Below are 26893 nucleotides of genomic sequence, written 5' to 3'. Positions count from 1 at the left end.
CAGTCACTAAAAGGCAAATGCTGTATGAGTCCACTTATACAAGGTATCTAAAATAGTCAAATTCATAAAAACACAGAGTAAAATAGTGGTTACCAGGGGCTAGGGGAGGGGGAAATAGGGAGACAGTTAAATGGGTACTGAGTTTCACTTTTGCAAGATGAAAAGCATTCTGGAGATGGACTGCACAACAATATGTATGAACGTACGTAACGATACTGAACTGTACAATTAAAAATAGTTGATATGATAACTTTTATGTTGCGTTTTTTACCAAAATTTTTTTTTACAACAGCCAAAACAATCTTTGAAAAGAACAACAAAGTTGGAGGAAACACATTTCCTGGTTTCAAAACTGACTACAGAGCTACAATGATCAAGACAGTGTGGAACTGGCAGGACACACATATATAGCAAAGGAATAGAACTCAGAGTCCAAAACTAGATCCTCACATTTATGGCCAATTGATTTCCTATAAGAGTTCCAAGATAATTCAATGGGGGAAAGAACAGTCTTTTCAACAAATGGTGCTGGGACAACTGGAGAGCAACATGTAATAGAATGAAATTGGACTCCTATCTCACACCATATACAAAAACTAACTCAAAATGGATCAGAAACCTAAATGTAAGAGCTGAAACTATAAGACTCTTAGAATAAAACCTAAGTGTAAATCTTTACGACCTTAGATTAGGCAAAAGTTTCTTAGATATGACACCAAAGCACAAGCAAAAACCAACCAACCAACCAACCAACCAACCAACCAAGTGGACTTCACCAAAATTAAAAACTTTTGTGCTTCAGAGGACTCCATCGCGACAGTAAAAAGACAACTCACAGAATGGGAGAAAATGACTGGAAATCATAAATCTAATAAACAACTTGATGTGGAATATATAAAGAACTCTTACAACTCAATAATAAAATACTAACCCAATTAAAAATGGGCAAAGGATTTGAATAGACATTTCTCCAAAGAACATATACAAATGGAAAATAAGCATATGAAAAGATACTAATAACATCATTAGCCATTAGGGAAAAGCAAATCAAAACCACAATAAGATGCCACTTGATAACCACAAGGATGGTCATAAGCAAAATATAGATAATAACAAGTGTTGGCAAGGATGTGAAAAAACTGGAACTTATGTAAACTGCTGGTGGGAATGGAAAATGGTGCAGCCTAGAAAACAGTCTGGCAGTTCCTCAAACGGATAAAACCTGACACTATCATATGATTTGCAATTCCATTTCTAGATATATATGCAAGAGAAATGAAAAATCCACACAAAAGTCCACACAAAAACTTGTGCAATATTGTTCATAACAGCATTATTTGTAATAACTTAAAGGTGGAAACAATCTAAATGCCCATCAATTCTTAAGCGGATAAACAAAATGTGGTATATTCATACAATGAAACAGTATTCAGCCATAAACAGGAATGAAGTGCTGATTTATGGTATAACATGGTTCAACCTTGAAAACATTATGCTAAGGGAAAGAAACCAGACACAGAAGTCTCATATTACATGATTACATCTTGATAAAATGTCTAGAATAGCCAAATGTACAGGCTGAGATGGAAAGTAAATTAGTGACTGCCTAGGGCTGTGGGTGGAGGAGGGTGGGGGTGATGGCTGGGAGTGCTGGTTTCTTTTTGGGATAATGAAAATGTTCTAAAATTGAATGAGGTGACGGATGCCCAACTCTGTGAATATACTGAATATCACTGAGTTGTATACTTTAAATGAGTGAATTGTGAATTATATATCAATAAAGCTGTTATACACACAGTGCTTACAATATTAATGACTGAAGTAGGTTTCTGGAAAAGCAGCAAACGATGATGTGAAAGTACAGGGTTGCAATTGAGTGAAGGAACGTCTTTTACCTAAACTTCTCCTGATTCCTGACAGAAGTATTACTAGAAATACAAGCAATTTATTTACACTTTAGATCTATTACAACATGGACACCTAAATGCTGTCCTTCCCAGAAAAGAATGTAGGGTTAGCACGGTGATAATTAATAACCTAGTTAAGGAAGCAGTGGTTAAAATTCCAGAGTAAATTTTTCTAAGAAAGCAATTAGGCAAAATCAGAAGGTCAAAAAGTCACAACACAGTATTGGAAATTTCATATAGAAAATGGTAGTAGCAACCAAGAAAAACAGTTGTTGAATAAGAGAAGGCCACAAGACTGTCATGAAAGGTGAAGGGGTTTTGAACCAGGTGAAATGAAAAGTTGGATGTGGATCCAGTACAGTGAGGGCTGGGAAACTAAGAGAATCACAAAAGAGTGAGCCTAGAAGTATGCAAAAGACGGGAAGGAACAGTGATTCAAGCTAAGGCTCTAACAGAACAGGCAGGGAGAGCTGTGGCTTAGAATGGAATTTTTAAAATACATGACAAAAAAAAATCTCCCAAACCTTTCTGTTTTTAAATCCACATGTGAAGGTGTTGACTGACTGAAGGGTAGAGAAAATGCCTATTGTCAAGTTCTTCCAGCAGTGCTGGGGCAGGAGGGGAGGGAGCTCTAAGAAAGCTGCTGATGAAAAGAGGTCCCAGGGGTCCCAGAAACTAGTTCCTGTGCTCCATTCTGGAGCAACGTGGGTCTCTCCACTGTGTGTGACAGAACAGGAGAGGCGGAAACTCCCATTGTGGTGGATACTACACAAAGGAGGGCATGGCCCTGCCCTTCAAGACACTTTGTTCATAAAATAAATCATTATTTCACCTTACTGTAATAATTTTTCTTTGTCCTGATCTGGAGCCTTAGGGAGCACCTTTTACACTGAAAGAATTTATGAACCCAAACTGCTCATCAAGATCACCAATGACCTTGTTGCTAACTACCCAAGAGTAAATTATCAGTCCCCATGTTTCTTGAGCTTAAGTAGAATGTGAACTATTTGAGAGCACTCTCCTTTTAGAACACTGTCCTCACATGATTGCCAGGATGCCACACTTTCCTGGCTATCTTTCTACCTCCATGACTGTCCCTTGTTAGTCTTTTTTGCTGTTCCCCCTCCTCTTCATCTTTTCAGAAACAACATAAAGTCACACTTTCATCTACACATTTTTTTTTTATAATACATAGTGTTTATATTTTCTTACCAAAAATTTAACATTTAAAAACTCAATGTAAAAACTACTTTGGAAAATGATTAACTTTTTACTTAAAAGAGAAGCTAGAAAAGGGGACACCTGGGTGGCTCAGTCGGTTAAGCGTCTGACTTCAGCTCAGGTCATGATCTCGTGGCTCCTGGGTTCGAGCCCCACATCGGGCTCTGTGCTGACAGCTCAGAGCCGGGAGCCTGCTTGGGATTCTGTGTCTCCCTCTCTCTTTGCCCCTCCCCCACTCTCACTCTGTCTCTCTCTCAAAAATAAATCAACATTAAAAAAAAATTTTTAAAGAAAAAACTCCAAATAAAGTGATATACTATGTGTATGAAATGGAAGATTCAAAACTCATAAATATGTCAATCCTCCCTAAATTGACCTAAAGGTTTAATAGAGTCCAATCAAAATCTCACAGGAGTTTTTGTGCAACTTGATTTCCTGATTCTAAAATTTACATGGAAGTGCAATGGGTCAAGAATAAGCAAGCACTCCAGAAGTAATTGATCAAGATGGGGGAACTTGCCCTACCACAAAGCAAGACTTCTAATAAAGCTATAAAATTTAACACAGTATGGTATTTGTTTGATTAAACAAATAGACTGAAAATACAACACAGAGCCTCAAACAGAATCTTTCATATATAGACACTTAACCCGTGACAGAGATGGAACCTCATAAAGTGAAGAAAGGATGGATTTTTCAATTCTTTCAGTATATGATACTGGGACTGGTTAGGCAATTGGACCCCTTTCTGACTGAAAAACTGAAATGATTGAAACTTACCTCCACACAAAAATGTGCACATATTTATAGCAGCTTTATTCATATTTCCCCAAACTGGAAACAACCAAGATAACCTCCAAGACGTAAATGAATAAACAAACTGTGGTGCATCCATACAGTGGAATATTATCCAGCAATAAACATAAATGAGCTATCGAGCCATGAAAAGACACTGAGGAACCTACATGCATAATGCTAAGTAAAAGAAGCCATCTGTAAAGGCTATACAGTGCACATGATTCCAATTATGCGATATTTTGGAAAATAAAAACTACAGAGACGGTATAAAAGATCAATGACTGCCAGGGGTTTGAGGGAAGGGCTGGAGGAATGAATAGGTGGAGGGCAGAGGAGTTTTTTAGGGCAGTGAAGCGATTCTGTATGAAACTTAATGGTGGATACATGGAATTATGTATCTGTCAAAATCCATAGAATAGTACAACACAAAGAGTAAACACTAATGTAAACTGTAGACTTTAGTTGATGATGTGCCACTATTGGCTTATCAATTGTAACAAATATAACACACTAACACGACTTATTAATAAGAGAAACGGGGGGGGGTGTGCTCATGGAAGACAGGGAGAGGGAATATTTGGAAACTGTACTTCCTGTTCAGTTTTTCTGTAAACCTAAAACTTCTCTAAAAAATAAAGTCTATTAATTAAAACAAAACAACGTGGAAGGTAAAACTATAACATTTGAGGAGTCAGCAAATAACATATATTTATGGTCTCTTAAATATGATGCAGAAAGTGTATACCTTAACAAAGACTAATGAATTCAATTATATCAAAACTAATAAATTCTGTCATTAAAAAACACTACAGAGAGTGAAAAGACAAGCCATATAATGGGAGACTACATATGTAGCACATATAACTGAAAAAAAAAAATCCAGAATGTATGAATAGCTCCTATAATCAATGAGAAGAGACAACCCTAATGGAAACGAAAAGACTTGAACAGGCATTTCACAGAAGAGGAAATTAGAATGGCCAACCCCATGAGCAACACATAAAATTATATTCAATCCTGTTAGTAATTAAGGGAAACATGAACTGTAATTGTAACAGAAGGCCATTTGATAGCCACTACATTGGTAAAAATTCAAAAATCTGGCAATAGCAAGGGTTAGTACTAAGCAATGGGAAACATACAAAAATTTTCATAGCAGCACTGTTTGTGACGGCAAAAAAAAGTGATACATGCTTCACATATTAGTCAACAGAGAATGGTTACATAAAAATATGGAATAATCGTTTAATGGAATATTATATAACTTAGAAAATGTATGAACTAGAGTTTCATGCATCAACACGGATGATCCTCAAAAATATACTGTTTAAGAATCCATACGTGGTTGGTAAAACTACAAAGAAAAGAACAGAAATAATTACCACAAAGCAAGGACAGTGGATACCTCTATGGGGTAGGGGAGGAGGATACACAAGGGCTTCTAAGGAACTTGAATTTCTATCACTTGACCTATGTGGTGGATATTTGGGCAGATGTATAATTATTGTTTAACCTGTAAATACAATGTTTGGTGCACAAAATTTAAGTAATACAAATTTAAGTATTACAAAAAGGCAAAGGTAGAAACAAATACAAATAAAAGCATCTTTAGAAATATAATTTATGTATGTTGTCTTGGGTCAAATATTTTAAAATGCTATATATCTGGGGCACCTGGGTGGCTCAGTTGGCTAAGTGTCCAACTTTTGGTTTCGGCTCAGGTCACAATCTCACGGTTTGTGGGTTTGAACCCCATGTCAGGCTCCACACTGGCAACCCAGAGCCTGCTTGGGATTCTTTCTCTCTCCCTCTCTCTCTGCCCCTCCCCTGCTCTCTCTCTCTCCGTCTCTCTCATAATAAATAAATAAACTTAAAAAAATGCTATATACCTTGACAAAAGGAGCACACATTTACAGAAAAGGAAAGGGAGTGTATGTATTTTCCCTTAATCCCTTATGGATTTCAAATATCCCCAGAAAAATTAAAATAATAGTACAATGAACACACTCATATACCCTCTGTTTTGCTTCAACAATTGTTAACATTTTACTATATTTGCTTGCTTGCTTTACACACACACACACACACACACACACACACACTTTTATTTTGAACCACTGGAAAGTATATGCAGAACATCCTGGTATTCTGCACCTAAATACTTCAGCACACATCTTCTGAGAATAAGTACATTTTCCTACATTACTACTTATTACAACTGTGTCCAAGAAAATGGTTGTAAGTCTATAAAATCACCTAATCTTCAGGGACTACATATCATTTTGAAGACCAGAAAGCTTGGGAAACATATATAATAAGAAAGCTAATTGAAAGGTTACCCACAAGAAGTTCACTGAATATTCTGAGGGAATATTTATTTTAAAAACCATTGAATTTATTACCTATGAATTAAGTTTAACTAGGCCAAAATGGGCGGAGCTAAATTTCCCAACAATGTATACAGGTATCAAATTTTTGAAAGAAAAAATCACAACATGTGGTTTGACACTGGAATGGAATATGTGAAATTAGAAACTGTCCAGGAAAACCCAAGCTGTGTGGTCACTGCAAACAGGCTACAAAGAGATCAGGGTAGTTCTGTTGCAACATAGGTTACCAGAGACTATATAAGGAAGTTATCAACCTAAGCCAGACCCACAGGAAAAAAAACTGTGTGAAAATCAAAACTCCCATGCAGGACGAGCTAGGCTCTTGGGGCATAACTAGGTATGCATTACAACTGATGCGCAATATAGTATTTAAGGTCCTGAGAGTCCACTTAAAAATATTTTATTTGACTTCAGGTTACATCTATGCTACTTTAAGAAATACTTTATATCATATATTATTATTCTAATAGTTGGCAAATTCCTAAGTAAAAAAGATATTCTAGTTATCCTATTATAATCTCCTATCTAGTAAACAGGAAGAAAAAATAGTCATGGCTCATTCTGTATGATTCCACTTATGTGAAACGTCAAGAAAGGCAAATCCAAAGAGATAGAAAGGAGATTATGGTTGCCTAGGACTAGGGGGAGAAGGATGTTGGCGGGGGGGAATGAGTGGCTGCTAATGGGTAGAGGGTTACTTTGGGGGGCAATGAAAATGTTCTAAAATTGATTGTGGTGATAGCTACACAACTGTGTATATATACTAACCCCCCCCCCCCCATTGAATTGTGTACCTTAAATGAGAATTATATGACATATGAATTATTTTTCAATAAAGTTGTTGTAAAAAAATTTTAAAAATAGTTATGGCTGATGATTAATTCAAAACACGACATAATTTAAGAAAACATTACAGGAAAATCTTAACAACTGAGGACTAAGAATTACTATCACAATCTGACAGATATTAATGTAGACAAAATTATTGGTGCACATATTCTAAAAAGCTTTCCAGTAAATATTTTAAACATATGGTCTTGATCTTTTTTAAGATGCAAAAGAATTAGGAAAGGTCAAGTTAAAAACTAATGATGTATTCTTACATGCCTTATAAAATGAGTAAACAAAAGCTCAGGGAAATTGGTCTAAAAAAAATAAAAAGCTTTCTAAAACTCATCCCAAATTTGCGCAATCAAGTCTTTTCCTAATCATCTACCTTTGAATTTTTTTAATCTAAGAAGTTTGTCTAATGATCTAACCTGATAGAGATTCAGCATATGATGAAAGAGAATTTTCAGAAAGTAAAATAATTATAGGAAAAAAATACCTTTCCTTCTCTTCACTTGGACAAAATATGTTTAGACAGGATTAAATAGCAATTTCTTAGGGTGGTTCTCTAAGGTTCTGCTAAACACGCTTATGGTTGGCCCGTCAATATAAATTTTATTTTACTTTCAAACCTCTTAAAAATTGCACATGTAATTCATGCTCATAACAATTTCAAACAGAGGGCTGCGTGTATACGTATGTGTGTGTAAAATGTATTCGTCGTTTAAAAATCTAGATTCATAGCATTAAAATACTTAGGCCGTTTTATACAAGCTACCCTGTGAACCTTGTGTTCAGTTAGATGACCATTATGCAGATTATTAATAGGTTGGTGAATTTAGTGAAAATATCTTAATAGAATTATTTCATTAAGGAAAAATGACATACTTTAAATTTTGATTTGATTTGATTACCCTTACCTAGTAATCAAACAGCTCTTTTAGCAACAATGGCATAAAATAAACAACCTCATAAACCTAAGCCTAGAGTTTATTATAGATTAAAACTTTCAAACTTTCAACTGACCATAAATCAAAGTATATAGTGGGGAATAAAACAAACATAAAATGAGAACAGTCATACTCAGACTAACAAATGTCTTTTAGAAAGACTGTAAGTAAACCTAAAATGTATCAATATTAAATAATTCACCTATATATTAAAATTTGTATCTCATATTCTATCAAAAATTCTATTTTTCTACTCATAGAAGTTACTTACAGAATAGAATTCAATAAGAAAAATGTATTTGTAAATTAACCTAATATTTTTTAACACTAGCTAAGATTTTACTTGAAATATATCTATTCCTCATTAACATTTATTCAAGTCACTTAATAAAAATAAGTTCTCTACTTTGAAATTTTATAGGGTTCAATATCAAGGTATTTTATTAAATGGTAACCTAGAATAAATTCAAAAGAAGAATTTAAAAGAGAAAAGCACTAGGCTTTAAAATGAATACTATCAATATTGGTGTCCGGATTACACACAAATATAAAAAGAAAAATTAGAGAAAAAACTGGCATAATGAAAGAATAATTTCAAAACTTACCATTTTAATACATAATAAATTTCCATAATGAAGAAAGGATTACTAGTGACACCAGACACGATTTCTTATGCTGCTAGTAAGTATTATTTAACAGTCAAATTCAATTTAATGCCTAATCCAGAGCCACACCACAAATGTGCAAGCCCTATTTTTGTCTGTCAAAAGACAGTTATGGATGCTAGCTTTCTCCTCGCAATTTCTTAGTTTTGCAAACAATTACAAAATTTTTACCAGGCCAAATGGCCCCATGTTCCCTACCCCCACCCACAGATTTTCCTTCTTTTTTAGCCCCTGTAACATCAGAAGAACTTTTTTTTTTAACTGTAAATAAATCCTAGTAACTAGTTATAAGATTTATTCATAGATATCTGCTCTCAATGATACTATGAACTAGTATCTTTGTGAACTGTTAATAATTTATGTAAGACATCTAAATCCAGTTTTTTACAGCCAGAATTCACATTTGAACAAGAAAACACCAAACAGACTGAAGGTGAATCTAAAGATGTACAATTAGTTTTACAAGTAACTAATTCTTTAAGTTTAATAAAGTCTTTGGCAGTTGTTGTTTGCTTCAATTCTGTGAGCATATGATGCAACTGGGGGGTTAGGATCTAAAATTTAACGGCTACACAAAGTAGGATGCCCTCTATTCTGAGTAGGAAGAACAGATCACAATACAGGGATATTTTGCAAGTGGTTCCTTTGACTGAGTTAGTTTCTAAACGGAAATAAAAAGGCACAGAGAGGGTGCTTACAATATTTTTGCTGAATAAACTAAACATTAAAAACTAAAAAGGGGGCTTAATTGTTGGTAGGGTTACTCTAAAAATAATAACTAACCTATGTTACTCTAAAAATGTTAACTAAAAGTAGACCATTATATATTAACTTATATTTAAACCAAGTAATCCCAACCAAGTCCCAAAAAATATTAACAATAACATGTTCTAACAATATGTTAACTTTATTAATATTTTCCCATGGTCTGGAAACACTAATTAAAAAACTGGATCCTATTAAATAAATGAATAAAATCTAGTGAGACAAGTGCTTATTCATATATGTTGAATTTGAATCACTTCAAAAATTTTTTAATGTTTATTTATTTTTGAGAGACAGAGAGAGACAGTGTGAGCAGGGGAGGGGCAGAGAGAGAGGGAGACACAGAATCTGAAGCAGGCTTCAGGCTCTGCGCTGTCAGCACAGAGCCCGACGCGGGGCTCGAACTCACAGACTGCAAGTTCATGACCTGAGCCAAAGTTGGACGCTTAACCGATGAGCCACCCAGGCACCCCTTGAATCACTTCAGATACAATATCTAGTAATTTAATATTTATGTATCTAACAAAATTTAAAATATAACAATGTAAGAAACTTAATTTAAAAATATGAAGTAGCTACCTGTGATATACCTGTATATAATACTTGTGATTATTTTTATTAGAGATACAAAAAGTTAAATGAAATTTCTTTCTGTTAAAAATCAAAGAGAATGTATAGTCACACTTAAGTATTTTAAAACATTTTCCCTAAAAAAAGCTAACTTATGCTACCCTAAATATAAGAAGCCAAATATACTGTTAAGTACATTAATATGAAATTGAGTAAACATATGAACTGTTATGTTTCTCGAATGCCTATTCTTATACTGTTATCATTTCCTTTTAGAATTTATCATGAATTTAAATAATAGCTTTCTAACAGTGATTCAGGGAAGTATATGGGCACATAAATATAATCCATTTTCCCCTGAAAATATATTATGTATTTGAATAGAACACAAAGCCTGCATAGAAAAGTTCCAATGTTTTAGAAGTACTTCCTCTGCCATTAGAAGCTGGTTTTATTTTTTGATATTAATTTTTTTTAATGTTTATTTATTTTTGAGACAGAGAGAGACAGAGCAATAGCATGGGAGGGGCAGAGAGAGAGGGAGACACAGAATCTGAAGCAGGCTCCAGGCTCCGAGCTGTTAGCACAGAGCCCAATGTGGGGCTCGAACTCACCAACCGCGAGATCATGACCTGAGCCGAAGTCGGACGCTTAATCAACTGAGCCACCCAGGTGCCCCTACACGATACTGTTTTTTAATGTTTTAGTTATGAAAAAGAAACTGGGATGAAAAATTTCATATGTATCACATTTAAAAATAGCCTTTGCTTTTAAATGGATGTGATTTTCTTTTAATCTTTCAAAATAATAATGTAAATGAAGATAATGATGTTTGGCCTGAATTTGTCTAAGCTCCTTTGCACAAATTATTTATTTTCAGTTAAACCCTCAGACTCAACTTTTATAGGGTAAACAAATTATAAAATATTGCCTTGGAGATACAAAATGAATACAATTTTTTAAGTCTTATTATAGAATCCTAGATGACACAAATATGTGACACATGTGTGCAAGTACCCACTTAATATTAGCATGAAGCTAAAAATTTCTTAGCAAAAAGCAGGTAAAAAGAGACATAATCTTATTATCTTATTTAAAGAAATGTAAAGCTAAATCTTTTATTTTTTAATGTTTATTTTTGAAAGAAAGAGAGAAAGATGCAGAGTGCAAGCAGGGGAGGAGAAGCAGGCTCCAGGCTCTGAGCTGTCAGCACAGAGCCTGACACGGGGCTTGAACTCACTGGAACCATGAGCTCATGACCTGAGCTGAAGTCGGATGCTTAACCGACTGAGCCACTCAGGGGTCCCAAAGCTAAATCTTTAAATAAATAATCTAGAAGAATTATCAGTCTGGTTCATGTGATTGCATGGTCTTATGTATCCAAGGACACCAGAATTTCTGTAATCTTACACAGCACCAATTCTGAATGTCAAACATTAATGTTCAGTCAAAAATAATTTCAATTAAAATTTTGCACGTCTTCACCTTTTTCAATTTTTGAGCCTATTGATTCCACTACAATCATATTTTTCAGATTAGGGGGTCTGCCCAAATTATCTATGGGTGAAATTAAATGCTTAGATATCTAGTCCCATCAGTGGCCTGGGGGCTTCTCCTGGGCAGCAACGTGTTTGGATTATGAGTCTATAGAGTTTGGCATTGGAGTAAGGACTAAAAAATGTTCACTGGATAATTGATGCATGAAGGGACAAACTAAAATATGTCTATAGAGATAGAAACATGAAATACTCGGAAATGTATTTATCAAGTCAGCAATATTTATTCTTCTAAAAGAATACGGAGTGAGAGTTTCTGGCTCTCCCTGATGACTAAAGCTCAGAGCAAAGAGGAAGATGGGGCACAAGTATTACCGATCTTGAAGAGAGCCACTGAATAAATGTATTTTTTGTATAAATTCTTTATATATTTTGGATATTAAGACCTTATCAAATATATCATTTGCAAATATCTTCTCCTGTTTAGTAGGCTGCCTTGTTGTTTTGCTGAGGGTTTCCTTTGCTGTGAAAACACTTCTTATTTTAATTTTGCTTTTGTTTCCCTTGCCAAAGGAGACATATCTAGAAAAATGTTTCTATAACCAATGTCAGAGAAATTACTGCCTACAATTTCTTCTAGTTTTATAGCTTCAGGTCTCACATTTAGGTCTTTAAACCATTTTGAGTTTATTTTTTCACATGGTGTAAGAAAGTGATCCAATTGCATTCCTGTGCATGTGAGCGTCCAGTCTTCTCAGAACCATTTATTGAAGAGATTGCCTTTTCCCTATTGCATATTCTTGCCTCCTTTGTTGTAGATTAATTGATCACATAAGCGTGGGTTTATTTCTAGGCTTTCTATTCTGTTCCATTGATCTATGTGTCTATACTGTGCCGGTATCACACTGTTTTGATTACTACAACTTTGTAGCATATCTTGAAATCTGGATATGTGATATTTCTAGCTTTGTTCTTTCTCAAGATTGCTTTGGTTATTCAGGGTTTTGGGTGGTTCTATACACATGTGTACGGAACCATAAAAAACAAATTTGATCAGAATTACTTTCCTGACATCAATCTGTACTGGCTCTCCACTGCTCATAGGTTGAAGGTTAAATACATGTTAGAAGCTTCAGCTTGCCATTAAGGTCTTTATAACCTAGGTCACTCCTGCATTGTATCCAAAATTACTCTGTATAGTAGACATTATCTCCACTAAGACCTGTTTTCTGGCCCAGCTGAAGTGTATAGAAATCCTTCTGTTTGGTTAGCAGAGCCAACTCATTCTGGGCCCTGCACCTCTGCCCGCCCGATGTCCGAACACCTACTTTATTGTAATGGTCTTTAGTTGTGCTTCTACCTAGTTTGGGTTTGGTGCCATGATTAACCTATCTTCTCCTTTCCTTGATTAATGACTTTCTCTTATGACTCAAGCTAACCTCTTCATAAAGGCTTAGTAGTACTATAATTGTTAAGTAGTACAGGGAAAACTCTAAAGTCCTATTTCCTGCCTTCAAATTTTGGCTCCGCCATCTAGAAGCTATGTGACTTTGGCCACTGAACATGTAAATATGTCCCTTTGTTTCCTCAATTGTAAAAAAAAAAAAAAAAGGTATGGAGGGGATAACAACAATACCTTCTGCAAAGGATTAGTGTCAGGAAAGTACTTTGAAATATACTCAGCACACAGTTAAACTCTCAACATATACTGGTTATTATTTTTACTAATACCTAGTTTATTACCTAGAAGCAATAGGACAGAAACATTCTAAGCAGTTAAATTATACATGCAAACAAGCTGCACACACTACTCTGAACTTAAATAACTTGTAGTTAGAAAAACAATGTCACATACTGAAGTTTAATGCAGCTTCCTATCATGAGTTACAGCAAAAATGTGGCATAGTACCCAAATGAATGGAAGCTTGATAGTTTTAATGCGGAGTCAAGAGAAAAAAAGCATAAATTATTCTAAACAAGGAAGAAATGCTCACAGATGAGGGCAACTCATAAAATACAGAAGGGAGCTCACAGGTTGACTAAGTTTGGAAAATGTTTTTAAAAAATGACAACAAAAGACAGGGATATCCACTCTCACCACCATTATTTAACATAGTACTGTGGCTCGTAGCCACAGCAATCAGACCACAAAAGAAATAAAATGCATCCAGGGAGGAAGTAAAACTTTCACTATTTGCAGATGCCATGATACCACATACAGAAAACCCGAAAGACTCCACCAGAAGAATTGTTAGAACTGGTAAACAAATTCAGTCAAGCCACAAGATACAAAATCAATCTACAGAAATCCATTGCATTTCCATACACCAATAATGAAGTGCAGAAAGCAAAATTTAAAAACTCAATCCCATTGACGATTGCACCCAAAACAATCAGATACCTAGGAATAAGCTTAATCAAAGAGGTAAAAGACCTGAAAACTATAAAACTCTAATGAAGGAAACTGAAGATGACACAAAGAAATTTAAAGACATTCCATGCTCCCAGACTGGAAGAACAAATATTGTTAAAATGTCTATACTACCCCAAGAATCTGCATGTTTAATGCAATCTCTATCAAAATACCAATAGCATTTTCCACAAAGGTAGAACAAACAATTGTATAATTTGTATGGAACCACAAAAGACCATAAATCACCAGAGCAATCTTGAAAAAAAAAAAAAAAGCAAAGCTGCAGACATCACAATTTTGGACTTCAAGTTACATTACAAAGTTACATCACAAAACAGTATGGTTCTGGCACAAAAACAGACACATAGATCAACAGCACGGAAAACCCAGAATGAACTCACAACTGTATGGTCAATTAATCTTCAACAAAGCAAGAAAGAATATCCAATGGGAAAAAGACAATCTCTTCAACAAATGGTGTTGGGGAAACTGAACAGCAACATGCAAAAGAATGAAACTGGACCACTTTCTTACACCATACATAAAAACAAATTCAAAATGGACGAAACACCATTGGCCAGAAGATGGCCGTAGCAACTTCTCTCTAGATAGGTCTCCAGAGGCCAGGAAAACAAAGCAAAAATAAACTGCTAGGGCTTCAGCAAAATAGAAAACTTCTGCACAGTGAAGGAGACAACCAAAAAAACTAAAAAGCAACCTACAGAATGGGAGAAGATGTTTGCGAATGACATATCTGATAAAGGATTAATATCCAAAATATATAAAGAACTTATAAAACTCAACACCTAGAAAACAAATAATCCAATTTAAAAATGGGCAGAAGAGGGGCGCCTGGGTGGCGCAGTTGGTTAAGCGTCCGACTTCAGCCAGGTCACGATCTCGCGGTCTGTGAGTTCGAGCCCCGCGTCGGGCTCTGGGCTGATGGCTCAGAGCCTGGAGCCTGTTTCCGATTCTGTGTCTCCCTCTCTCTCTGCCCCTCCCCCGTTCATGCTCTGTCTCTCTCTGTCCCAAAAATAAATAAACGTTGAAAAAAAAATTAAAAAAAAAATGGGCAGAAGAGATGAATAGACATTTTTCCAAAGAAAACATACAGATAGCCAACATACACATGAAAAGATGCTCGACATCATTCATCATCAGGGAAACGGAAATCAAAACTACAATGAGGTATCACCTCATACCGGTCAGAATGGCTAAAATCAACACCACAAGAAACAACAGGTGTTGGCAGGGATGTGGAGAAAGGAGAACCCTCTTGCACTGTTGGTGGGAATGCAAACTGGTGCAGCCACTGCAGAAAACAGTATGGAGTTTCCTCAAAAAGTTAAAAAGAGAACTACCCTATGATCCAGCAATTGCTCTACTAAGTATTCACCCAAAGAATATAAAAATACCAATTCAAAGGGATACAGTGCACCCCAATGTTTATAGCAGTGTCATCTACAATTTTCAAGTTATGGAAACACCCCAGTGTCTGTTGACTGATGAATGGATAAAGATGTGGTATACAGACACAACGGAATATTACTCAGACAGAAAAAAAAGAATGAAACCTTGCCATTTGCAACAATATGGTTGGAGCTAGAAGGTTTAATTCTCAGCGAAATAAGTCAGTCACAGAAAGACAAATACCATTATGTGGTTAATAAACAAGACAAGTACCATATGTACTTAATAAACAAAAGAAATGAGCAAAGGGGAAAGAGAGAGGCAAACTAAGACACAGACTCGTAACTATGGAGAACAAACTGACGGTTACCAAAGGGGAGGTGGCAGGGCTGGGGGGGGGGGGACAGGTGAAATAGGTGATGGGGGTTAAGGAGTGCTTCTGTGTTGTATGGAAGTGCTGAATCACTATACTGTACACCTGAAATTAGTATTACACTGTATGTTAACTAATGGGAATTTACATAAAAACTTTTAAAAAACGACAACAAAAAGGTAACCTGGTAGTATATCTAAACAGCCGCTGTTAAATGCTGACTGCTAGACTGCTAAGGGTTGCACAATGACTTAATTTCCTTAACTCAGTTGTTTAAAGAATATTTTTCTATAAGGCTATACCTATAATACTATCATAAAGGAAAATGGCAAAATAGAATTTGCTTGCAGATACTAGCTGTAATTAACTAATTTCTGCAATTCAAGGTGGGGACTTAACTGCATCTTGTTTCTATTGTACTTTATATAGATACACTAAGGGAAAGCTTTCAGTGTTCAGAGTCAGGGCAAGAATCATTAAATGTTTCAGATCAAAAGTAAGGCAATTCCAGGAATTTTGTACCATTACTGAAGTTCTAATGAATTAAAGACAGTACATTTCTTTTCATCAAAGTATACAATCACTAAAATGACTAGCTTTTTTAGGTCTTTCTTCCATTAGCAACAATAATTCACAACTGACTATTCATTTGACTAGTTACTAAAAGAGCATGGTTGATTATTAGCTTTTTATATATTTATAAATTTGTAACTCTATCATATAACTTCACTGAATTCTCAGATTAATATAGAAAGTTAAAAACTGACTACTGAAGGCCTGTAGAATTACAACTGGATATTCTAAGCCAGGTTACTGAGCCTTCTGTAAGATACTTTACTAATTAACACCAGCTTTAATTATACCTTATACTGCATATGAAGCTAAACATACACTACTACTTAATTCATACAGAAAAATCAGTTCCTTTATTAAGAACCATGAAAAATATACCTTCGAAATAAGTTAATGAAATTAAGATATTTGTTTTCTACAATTCTTTTATCTGTTACTATATACTACTTTGATACCCTCTTTCATTTATCTCCTTAAGATCTGTCTATATTTATGGGAAGGAGATTTTTCCACTACTGACAGACAAAATTATGAACCCAAACTAGTTTGGTTTTGAACCAAGACAACTACATTTTGAGTTTACAAAAAAAGGTTATTTACTGGAAAGCCTTCCAATACGATGAATCCAACCTAATGAAACTATTTTATTGAGTGAGAAGTTCTGTGGGACAAAGTTGCCAACCTAATGTCAGGATGGGAGAGAATGTGGAGTCACTATTAGGTTGACCAGGCCAACAAATCTAACAGTCCCAAAAAGAACAATATACTTCTAACTGTAAAAGATGTATATCGGGGAGTATGATGGAAGCTTCTTATGTAAAGGGTTTTGACACTAAACTACCACGTATATCCTGAAAATCTGAATTAAGTATGAAAGTACAAAAATAATTTCAGATTTAAAGAAATTTCATTTATGACAGTTAAAGTAAAACACAACTCTTTTATTGCCAACACAACCTGATATATGTATTACTAGTAACCTCAGTTGATCCTAACAACTTATTTTGAAATCTAATGGATTATTTGAGAAGTAAGCACCGTGGGGCATCAGTCTTATATTAAAAGGTGATAAATTATATTGTCCACTCTTTGATCCTAAATGCCACAATTGGTTCCTAACATCTCTTTTGATGTAATTATCCCAACAGTCCCCACTGCTTATTAGCCAAACATTCAAAATGAGGTTATGAACAGAAAGCCCGCACAGTCAAAATAACTTCCTCAGACATCAACATCAGCCATAACATATGCTTGGAGTATAATACGTTTGTTTTAAAATGTAAAGTAGCCAATTTTTCATCACTATCTTCTAAATAAATGACATTTTAAAAAGAACAAGTTACTATGAGGAAAGTTTATGCTTGTTAGAACTCTTCTTGGTAAGCCATTTTTCTTTTTGCCATGTGCTTTAAACATCTTAATAAATTCCACCATGATGACAAGAAACCACACAGGGCACCTGTGCTCTCTATCTTAATGAATCCAATAAGTACAGGCCTGCTCACTTTAATTTGTAAAGGAAATGATGATACAGTCAGTTTTAACTTAAGGTATTAATTATCCAAATAAGCAGAATTAGCTTAATGTTCCAGTAGACCTTGCCCAGATACAACCACTAAGTAACATTTTCTGAAATTACGGCAGTTTTAAAAACAGCAAGTTTGGGGGAATAAGGAAGCAGAATGCTCCATCCAAATGGATTAAATTATACTGAGGAACCGATGTAGCAGTTCAGAGACACTCAAGTTTTTGTTGACTTTAACTACTACAGAATCAATTAAATGCAGTTTAAATGCCCAGTGGGTAGTTAACTGTCGCGGTTTTATACCTACCTGTATATAAACACATTATCTTTCAAAAAGGCCACTCTCCTTTCAAAACAAAGGTTATAACTGTCTTAAACGCCTCAGCATACCGATGGTCAAAATCTTATAGAAACTCCACACGGACCCAGACAATCACATGATATAACTGTGCACATGCCACACGCCATCTGTTGGATATGACTGCCAGCGCAGATTTCGTGAGCTGGCAAAGGACTGAAATAGTCAAGAATTCTGCAAGTATTTCAAAGTGCAGGCTTCTCATTAATTTTAATTTCCTGTTGGCTCTACAAGGAAGGAGTGCGTAGTGAAAGCACAATGTGCCACATACACTCAAGTTCATGCCACATGTACACCTGTAATCATAAACTCTTATCCAGGGCTATCCACTAAAAACACTTGAGATTCTGTGTTTATTTCTTCTTTACCCCAGAAGAAATAAATCTGCCATATCTACATTGTCTTTTCATACTTTGTTAATACTTTTGCAAACATCTGGAAATACTTGACAATAATCACTTAATTAATGCAAAGCTAATCGATGACAATATGCTTAAATACTTCACTCGACTGAAGTGGTTTCCTCGGTCCACACAACTAGGGAATGACGAGAACAAGAAGCGCTTTGACAAAGGAGTACACTACAAGGGAAACTCTTAGCCAACATCTCTTTAAAAAGATGAAGCAGATGATACCGTACTGCTACTCTGCTAAAAACTGGTAGATGCTGCTGGCTTTGGTTTGCCCCTCCGGGCTCTCCACAGGGCCTGTGTCACGGATGGCTTTCCAAAGGGCTGGCATCGCTACAAGCGTCTGCATGGGCTCTTGTATTCCACCACTGTCTCCACAACATTACCCTCCAGAACTGCTGGCTGCCGTAGGACAGCGAAAAGATCCTGAGAAAGAAATATTTCTCCAGAACGAGGGATGATTCCTAAGATGCGCACGGTGGCTCCAGGAGCACTTTCTCTGGGCTTGCTGCTTGCTGTGTTTTGTGGCAGTGAGGTGTCAGTTTGCTCATCTGTTTGTTTCCCTAGAACCATACAGACTTGCCAATCCAGGAATCAGAAGTAGACGGGAAAACCACTTAGGAAAGTCTGAGGCAAATTTGCACTTGGAGGGGAGGACTTTATATTTCCTCTGCTACCATTATTGAAACTTGTTTCTCCAGTGCTGCTCTGGAGGAGTCTTGTGCCCATTAGCTCAAAAGGCAATGCAAATTGAATAAATATTTTAAAATCATAGCAATCAAGAAAGGTTAACTTACATTTCAGTTTGAGTCAAAGACAAAAACATGGCTGATTTACCTAATCCCTCTCATATTAGTAATTATTGTCAATCCAATTTTTTTTTTTATTTTTTAAAGATTGGAACCAATATAGTAGGTTAACAGATGGCTTTTAAAGTTTTTGTTCTTGTTCCAAAATCTTTACGTTATCCAAAATATATCTATTTAAGTATAATACTGTAATTTCTGCAAAACATGATCTACAAGCTCTCTATTTAACGCTAAACAATCTGGACGCTAGGGCTGTTTGGAAATAATTCTAACAAAAACTGAAACATTAGTCTAGTGCTATAATAAACAGATTTGCCTTTTATATTTGTTTTTAGGAATCTTCATAGGCACACCCTAAACAGAACATGTTTTGTGGAGTTAAAATAACCGTTTCAATTAGCCCAAATATATTTTATGCTATCTTTATTTTACCCCCAAATTGGTGAAATCATAAATTAATACTCCTCTCATCTCATTACAACCAGGAACATTAGCATAAAACAACAGTTCACAGAAAATCCAAAAGACAAATGCTAAAAGAAAATACACAAATTATGTTGCATACAGGCTTTTGGGTAAAGAACGCTTCCTACTCTGCACATCTGTCTAGCAAGTGCCTCTCTGAATGTTTTGTCCTTTAGGAATCTGCTCTGAATACTACAAAAGACAAGTCTTTCACTTTTCTTGAAACCTGTTTTCCTCAATGCAAAAGGATAAGCCTTCTATGCGTTGGAAATATGGGCAAAACAACTTTGGGTTGTTTTAAGGAACTTCTACATAATAGACGTAGGAATCACGTAAAAATCCAGTTCTTTTGGAAGGTAGCCTTAAGACACGTCATAAAGAGAGAAGATAAACACATAAACCTTAGCATACTTTATATTTTGATGAGTCACTTTTTTTTTTTAACATTCTATGTATCTAATGTATGATGGGATGAATAAGACCAGATTTCCCTTATCATTACCAGCTGGTGTTTTATGTGGAAATTTGTCTTTGCTTTTAGTCCATTTCCTTACTTTGTAAGCAAAGTATCCCATCAAACCCCTTCCACTCTGTCGCACCCATACTGCCTCTTTTCCTACTCCTTTAGCCCCTCTCGCACTCTTCTTTTTTTTTTTTTTTTTTTTTTTTTTACCATACTCACCAGACTCTTGGCAATTCTTTATTCATCCCCTGCTAATCCTTCCTTTATCCATCTCCTCTTTATTCTCATTTACATTCCCCTCAGTGGCTATTACAACATTTTCTACTTTCCTCAAAGTGATGAGAGGGCTGAGCAGTAGTTCCAGCTGACAGGTGTGTAAATGTTGGGGTAGAAAGAACTCTGGTAACTCTGTACCACCGCCCCCCGCCCCAATACCTTTTTAAGGCTACATGCCTTGTATACATCAAAAAAGAAATTATTCTGAAAAAACTGGATCCAGTCATGACCTCTTAAGGCCTCTTTCTTAACTGTGAGGACATTTTCCCTTCCTTTTTTTTTTTTTTAATTACTTTCACTTTCTACTACCTAAGGTTCGTCACCTTAACCAAAATTATATTCCTTTAAGTTTATTTATTTATTTAGAGAGAGAGTGAGAGAGAGAGAGAGAGAGAGAGAGAAAGGGAGGGGGAGGGAGAGAGAGGGAGGGAGAGAGGAAGGGAGGGAGGGAGGGAGGGAGAGAGGGAGGGAGAGAGAAAGAGAGAGAGGGAGGGAGGGAGAGGGGCAGAGAGAGAGGGAGAGAGAGAATCCCAAGCAGGCTCCACGCTGTCAGTATAGAGCCCAATGTGGGGCTCAATCCCACAAACTGTGAGATCATGACCTGAGCTGAAACCAAGAGTCGGACGCTCCACCCCCAAAATTGTATTCTTTAATCTAGTAAATCAGCTATTTCAGTGTTTTTAATCTTTTCTAATGTCTTCTATACTTACTTCTGTTTTTGTTGCTTCTTTTCTACTTTATTACTATATTATTTCAAGCCCGTTTCACATAACTGATATCCCTTACCTCTAGTCTTTTCCTTTCAATCAACACTGCATACTACCATCGAGATTAATATTCTAGGGGCGCCTGGGTGGCTCAGTCGGTTAAGATTCTTGATTTCAGCTCAGGTCATGATCTCACAGTTTGTGAGCTCTAGCCCTGCATCGGGCTTTGCACTGACAGTGTGGAGCCTGCTTGGGATTCTGTCCCCTGCCTGTGCTCGCGCTCTCTCTCTCTCAAAAAAAAAAAAAAAAAAAAATTAATATTCTAAAACACTTTCATCATGTCATTCTCCAACTTAAAAACCTTCAATGGTTTTCTACTATCCAGGAAATAAGAATTCAGACTTTGCAATCTCTCATTCAAGTCTTCGACCATCTGAGCCAGACCTGCCTTTCCACTATCATATTGTTCCAAATGAACTTGAAAGTCTCTACTTCATTTTAATCCAATACACCTCGTGGTTTCCTACCTCTAAGCTTTTTACTACACACATCATCCTGTGGTGTGCCTGCCTTCCCTCCTTCTGTTATTCATCTTTCAATGCTAAGATAAAGTCCCCCTCCACAGTATAATTTCACAAACTACTCCAGCCTTTGCTCAGTCCCTGCTTATGCAAAACCACATGACGTTTGTATTATTGCTCTAGCTTAGAATTTAATTAATTTATATCTTGTCTTAATTTTATAAACTTATTTCTCTATAGAGCTGAGCACAATCCAAGCAGAGAGTAGAGCATTTGTTAAATTAGTTTAATGGTTTATAACAAATTTTGTAATTTCCAGATAGAAGGACTCCAAAATATATGATAGGCTGACAATTTTACCAGAGGTTTAGAGGAGCTGGCCACTGGAAATTCAATGCTTTAATTTACAAAACTACAAGGAGCCTAAAAGGGACAGTGGAAAGCTACATGTCAAAAGTTGTGTGTGAAAATGTAAAACGCAGGGTACTGAAACGACCCTTACCAAAATCACAAATGACCTCCAATTTCCTAAATTCAAGATTCTAATTTTAGTTGAATTTTAATTATGACAATTTCTAGTGGAACATCTGCAAAGATGATCACAACAAATCCTTTCATTCTGCAGAGCTCTCTGCAATGGGACTCTGCTCTTTTCCCCATCATGAGGTAAAATCGATTTCTAAATCCCTTGAATCTGGACTGGCCTTGTGACATATTTTAACTTAACAGAATATGGTAGAAATGACACTGTGAGAATTCTCCCCCCTCTTATTTATTTTTATTGTGGTAAAAAATACAGAACGTCAAATTTAGCCTTTTGATGATATTTAAGTGTACAGTTCAGTGTATGAGATACATTCACACCGTTATGCAAACATCACCATCATCCAACCCCAGAACTTTTTTCATCTTGCAAAACTGAAACTCTGTGCCCATTAAACAAGAACTCTCTCCTTTCACCTCTCCCCACAGCCCCTGGCAGCCACCATTCAACTTTCTCCCTCTGTAAATCTGACTACTCTGGGTGCCTCATATAAGTGAAATCACACAGTATTTGTTCTTCCGTGATTGACTATTTCACTTAGCATGATATCTTCAAAGTTTATTCATGTTATAGCGAGGTTACAGCATGTGTCAGAATTTCCTTCCTTTGTAGGCTGAAAAATATTCTCTTGTATGTATATACCACATTTTGTTTATCTATTCATCTATCAATGGACACTTGGCTCGCTTCCACCTTTTGCCTATCATGAAAAATGTCACTTGTATATCTTCTTTGGAAAAATATTTATATGAGTCCCTCACTCATTTTTTAACTGGGTTGTTTGGTTTTTTTTGCTGTTGAGTTGTAGTTCTTTATATATCCTAGATGTTAACCCCTTATCAGATATGTGATTTGCAAATGTTTTCTCCCATTCCATGGGGTGCCTTTTCACTCTATTGACAGTGTCCTTAGATGCACAAAAAAATTGATTTTAATGTACCCTAATTTATCTATTTTTTGTTGTTCCCTGTGTTTTTGGTGTCATATCCAAGAAATCATTGCCAAATCCAATGTTAGGAAGATTCTCTTATGTTTTCTTCTAAGAGTTTTATAGTTTTAGTTCTTATGTTTAGATCTTTCATTCATTTTGAGTTAATTTTTGTACATAGCGTAGGGTAAGGGCCCAACCTCATTCTTTTGCACATGGCTGTCCAATTTCCCCAGTATCATTTGTTGACAAGACTGTTCTTTCCCCCATTGAATGGTCTCAGTATCCCTGCCAAAAATCACCTGATTATATATGGGACGGTTTATTTCTGGTGTCTTTATTCTACTCAACTGGTCTATATGTCTGTCTTGTTTTGATTACTAAAGCTTTGTACGAGTTCTGAAATCGGTTAAGATGAGATCTCCAACTTCATTTCTCTTTTTCAAGACTGTTTTGACTATTTGAGTCCTTTCAAATTCCATATGAATTTTAGGATGGATTTTTGTATTTCTGCAACAAAAATGTCATTGGGATTTTGAAAGAGATCACATTGAATCTATAGATTGCTTTGGCCCATACTGACATCTTAACAATATTAAATCTTATAACCCATGAACAAGAAATATCTTTCTTTATATTGGTATCTTTAATTTCTTTCAGCAACGCTTTATAGTTTTCAGTGCATAAGTCTTTCACCTCCTTTGTTAAGATTATTCCTAAGTATTCATTCTTTTCGATGCTATTATAAATGGACACTGTGCAGATTCTAGGCGTAGGTCTGAAGAGGCCTTACAACTTCTCTGTCACCCTCTTGGTAGGCTGCTACAACCACATAAAAATGCCAGGCTTGCCTGATAGCATCATATGACCTAGGCTACTGTGGGCATCACTGCCACACACACGAGTGAGGTAATTTTAGGGGTGGCTGGGTGGCTTAGTCAGTTAAGTGTCCAACTCAGCTCAGGTCATGATCTCACAGTTCATGAGTTTGAGCCCGGCATCAGGCTCTCTGTTGTCAGCACAGAGCCTGCTTTGGATCCTCTGTCCCCTTTTCTTTCTGCCACTCCCCTGCTTGCCCTCTCTCTCTCTCTCTCTCGCCCTCTCTCAATAATTAACCTTTTTTTTTTTTAAGAGTGAGGTAATTTTAGAGAGATCATTCAGATCCCGTCAAGCTGCCAGATGATTACAGCCACTTGACAGACTCCAGGTAAGACCAGGAGAAGAACCACTCCACCGAACCTAGTCAAAATGCTTACCCACAAAATTGTGAACAAATAAAATAGTTGTTATTTTAAGCCATTAAGTTGAGGGGGGGGGGTAGCAAAGACTAACTGAAACAGAAATAGAATTAAATCATTTTATTTGCTATTTCTTAACCATGATAATTTATTCATTACTTTGTAGCTCATTTCAAACTGTTTCTCAGAGGCTATTAAGATTTATTCCAACTGAGACAAGACAAAGTTCTTTGATGCTAAATACTCTACATAATTCATCATGTTCATGAATGATTTAAAGCTTGAATGTCAGCATTCTAAATAATTTATGATTTTTTAAAAAGTAGACAGCTTAAAATGAAATCTTCCCAGAACTACTACAGAAATACAGATTTTATTTTTGAATATCTAACTTCAAAATTGAAAAGACAAAAATAAGTAGATATTACAATTAATGTTTTCAGGCAAACTTGCGCCCTTGCTGAAATTTGCTAGCTATCTGTACTAACTATATTGGGAATAGATTTTGAAACTTTAGTATCTGATTATTTCAAAACACAATCACAATATTTAGGAGAAAAGTACTAAACATTAAAAATACTTATAATCCCAAAGCATTTAGAGGCATGTTGACTAAGCAAAATGGCTATTATTTAAAAACATTAAAGATATACATATACCTAAAATTCTATTTACTTATAAAGAAATGCATTTATTTATATTTATAGCTGTAACTATAACTATAGGATTATAGTTATTTTATGTGGAAAAAAATCTTACAGAACAATATGCAAAACTAACATATTATTTAAAACATGCTAAAGCAAAAATTTACTCCATAAAAATTTCTACTCCATTAAAGAACTCATTTTGAGAATTTACTTCAAGATGTGGAAATAGTTGCTTTAGAATTGTTCACCTATATTATACGCAGTCTTTAAAAGAAATGAATAACAAGGAGCAGGGCAGAAGACATAAAGAGAAAATATAACAAAGAAGCAATGAGGCACAGTTTTATACTGAAATTTATATGCTAACTAGATATACAACAGGACTATTATTTCTGACAAACCAAGTGGAATTAACACTTACCAAGTAGAAACTAATTCAATTAACTATCAAAGTTGAGGCAAATTTCTCAAAGTCTATGTCATAAATACCTTTGTACCATTTACTTTGGAAAGTAAATTTACTGACAGAAATATCTGGTATTTGCACTATTAAAAAATGTTTTTAAGTTTATTTATTTTGAGAGAGAGAGCACACACAAGCAGGGGTTAGGACGGGGTGGGGGGAGGGAGGGAGAGAGGGGGGGGGGAGAGAGAGAGAGAGAGAGAGAGAGAGAGAGAGAGAGAGAGAATCATAAGCAGATCCCGTGCTGTCAGCACGGAGTCTGACACAGGGCTCGATCCCATGAACTGTGAGACCATGACCTGAGCTGAAATCAAGAGTCAGACGCTTAACCAACTGAGGCACCCAGGCATCCCTAAAAACATTTTTTGACATAGTTGTTATTTTAGTTTTAAAGACTCCTAAACATTTCTCTAAATTTGGTCTCTGATTTATTTAGCTATAAGCAATTATTTACATTTCTCTGCAAATACTTGTCTACAAGCAAACTATAATTTTACCACTATCTTATCTACATATATAGCTATACACTGAATATTAATACACTCATTGTCTAAATTTTATACACACACACACACACACACACACACACACACACACACTGTGCTTCTCAATGTGATGATAAAATGAAGAAGGATAAAACATAAATGGAAGAATTAAAATGTACTTACAAAGTCAAAGTCTCCATCCTGAGGAACTTTCCAGTTGTCAGGAAAAACATTTTTGGACATAGGAAAGGGTTCATGCATGTTCTGATTACAGTTTTCATGACTTTTATTCTTGAAGTCCTGTTTATCAAAGTAGTCCATAAAAGACGGTCTTTGTACTTGTGGTGAAGTTGCGTTTCCTTAGGTAAACAAAGAACACAGAAACGGCATAAGTTCTTACATTTAAAGAAGTGTGGTTTTTATTGAAGTATGATTTTTTTATTGAGCAAATAATAAATTTGCACTGGTCAGATTCAAGGCCAACATCGTCAATTTAATGAAGAACAAAGTAAAATGAAACAATGAAAAAACAAAAATATCCAGGCCACATAAAAATTTGACTAATGATTAGGCAAAGACCCACAATATTCTTAGATTGTAGAAAACATTTGAGAATTTTGGCAAGAATCTTTATTATAGTTTTACTAAAAATCGTTTCAAGTATATTGAAGTCTGTCAAATGAAGTAAAATT

At 35.6% G+C, this 26893-nt stretch overlaps 1 protein-coding gene across 3 annotated transcripts in view; it reads right to left on the bottom strand.

Moving 5' to 3' along the window:
* Nucleotides 1-26893, bottom strand: part of STK3 (serine/threonine kinase 3) — a 285816-nt gene that overhangs the window by 46108 nt on the left and 212815 nt on the right. For all 3 annotated transcript variants that reach the window (XM_045454103.1, XM_045454104.1, XM_045454105.1), the window contains one exon: nt 26385-26560. In XM_045454103.1, coding sequence (XP_045310059.1) covers nt 26385-26560 — 176 coding nt within the window. The remainder of the gene's footprint in view (nt 1-26384; nt 26561-26893) is intronic.

Source organism: Leopardus geoffroyi, chromosome C3 (genome assembly GCF_018350155.1).
Source record: "Leopardus geoffroyi isolate Oge1 chromosome C3, O.geoffroyi_Oge1_pat1.0, whole genome shotgun sequence".
NCBI classification, from domain to species: Eukaryota; Metazoa; Chordata; class Mammalia; order Carnivora; family Felidae; genus Leopardus; species Leopardus geoffroyi.
This window is presented reverse-complemented; position numbering and strand designations above follow the sequence as displayed.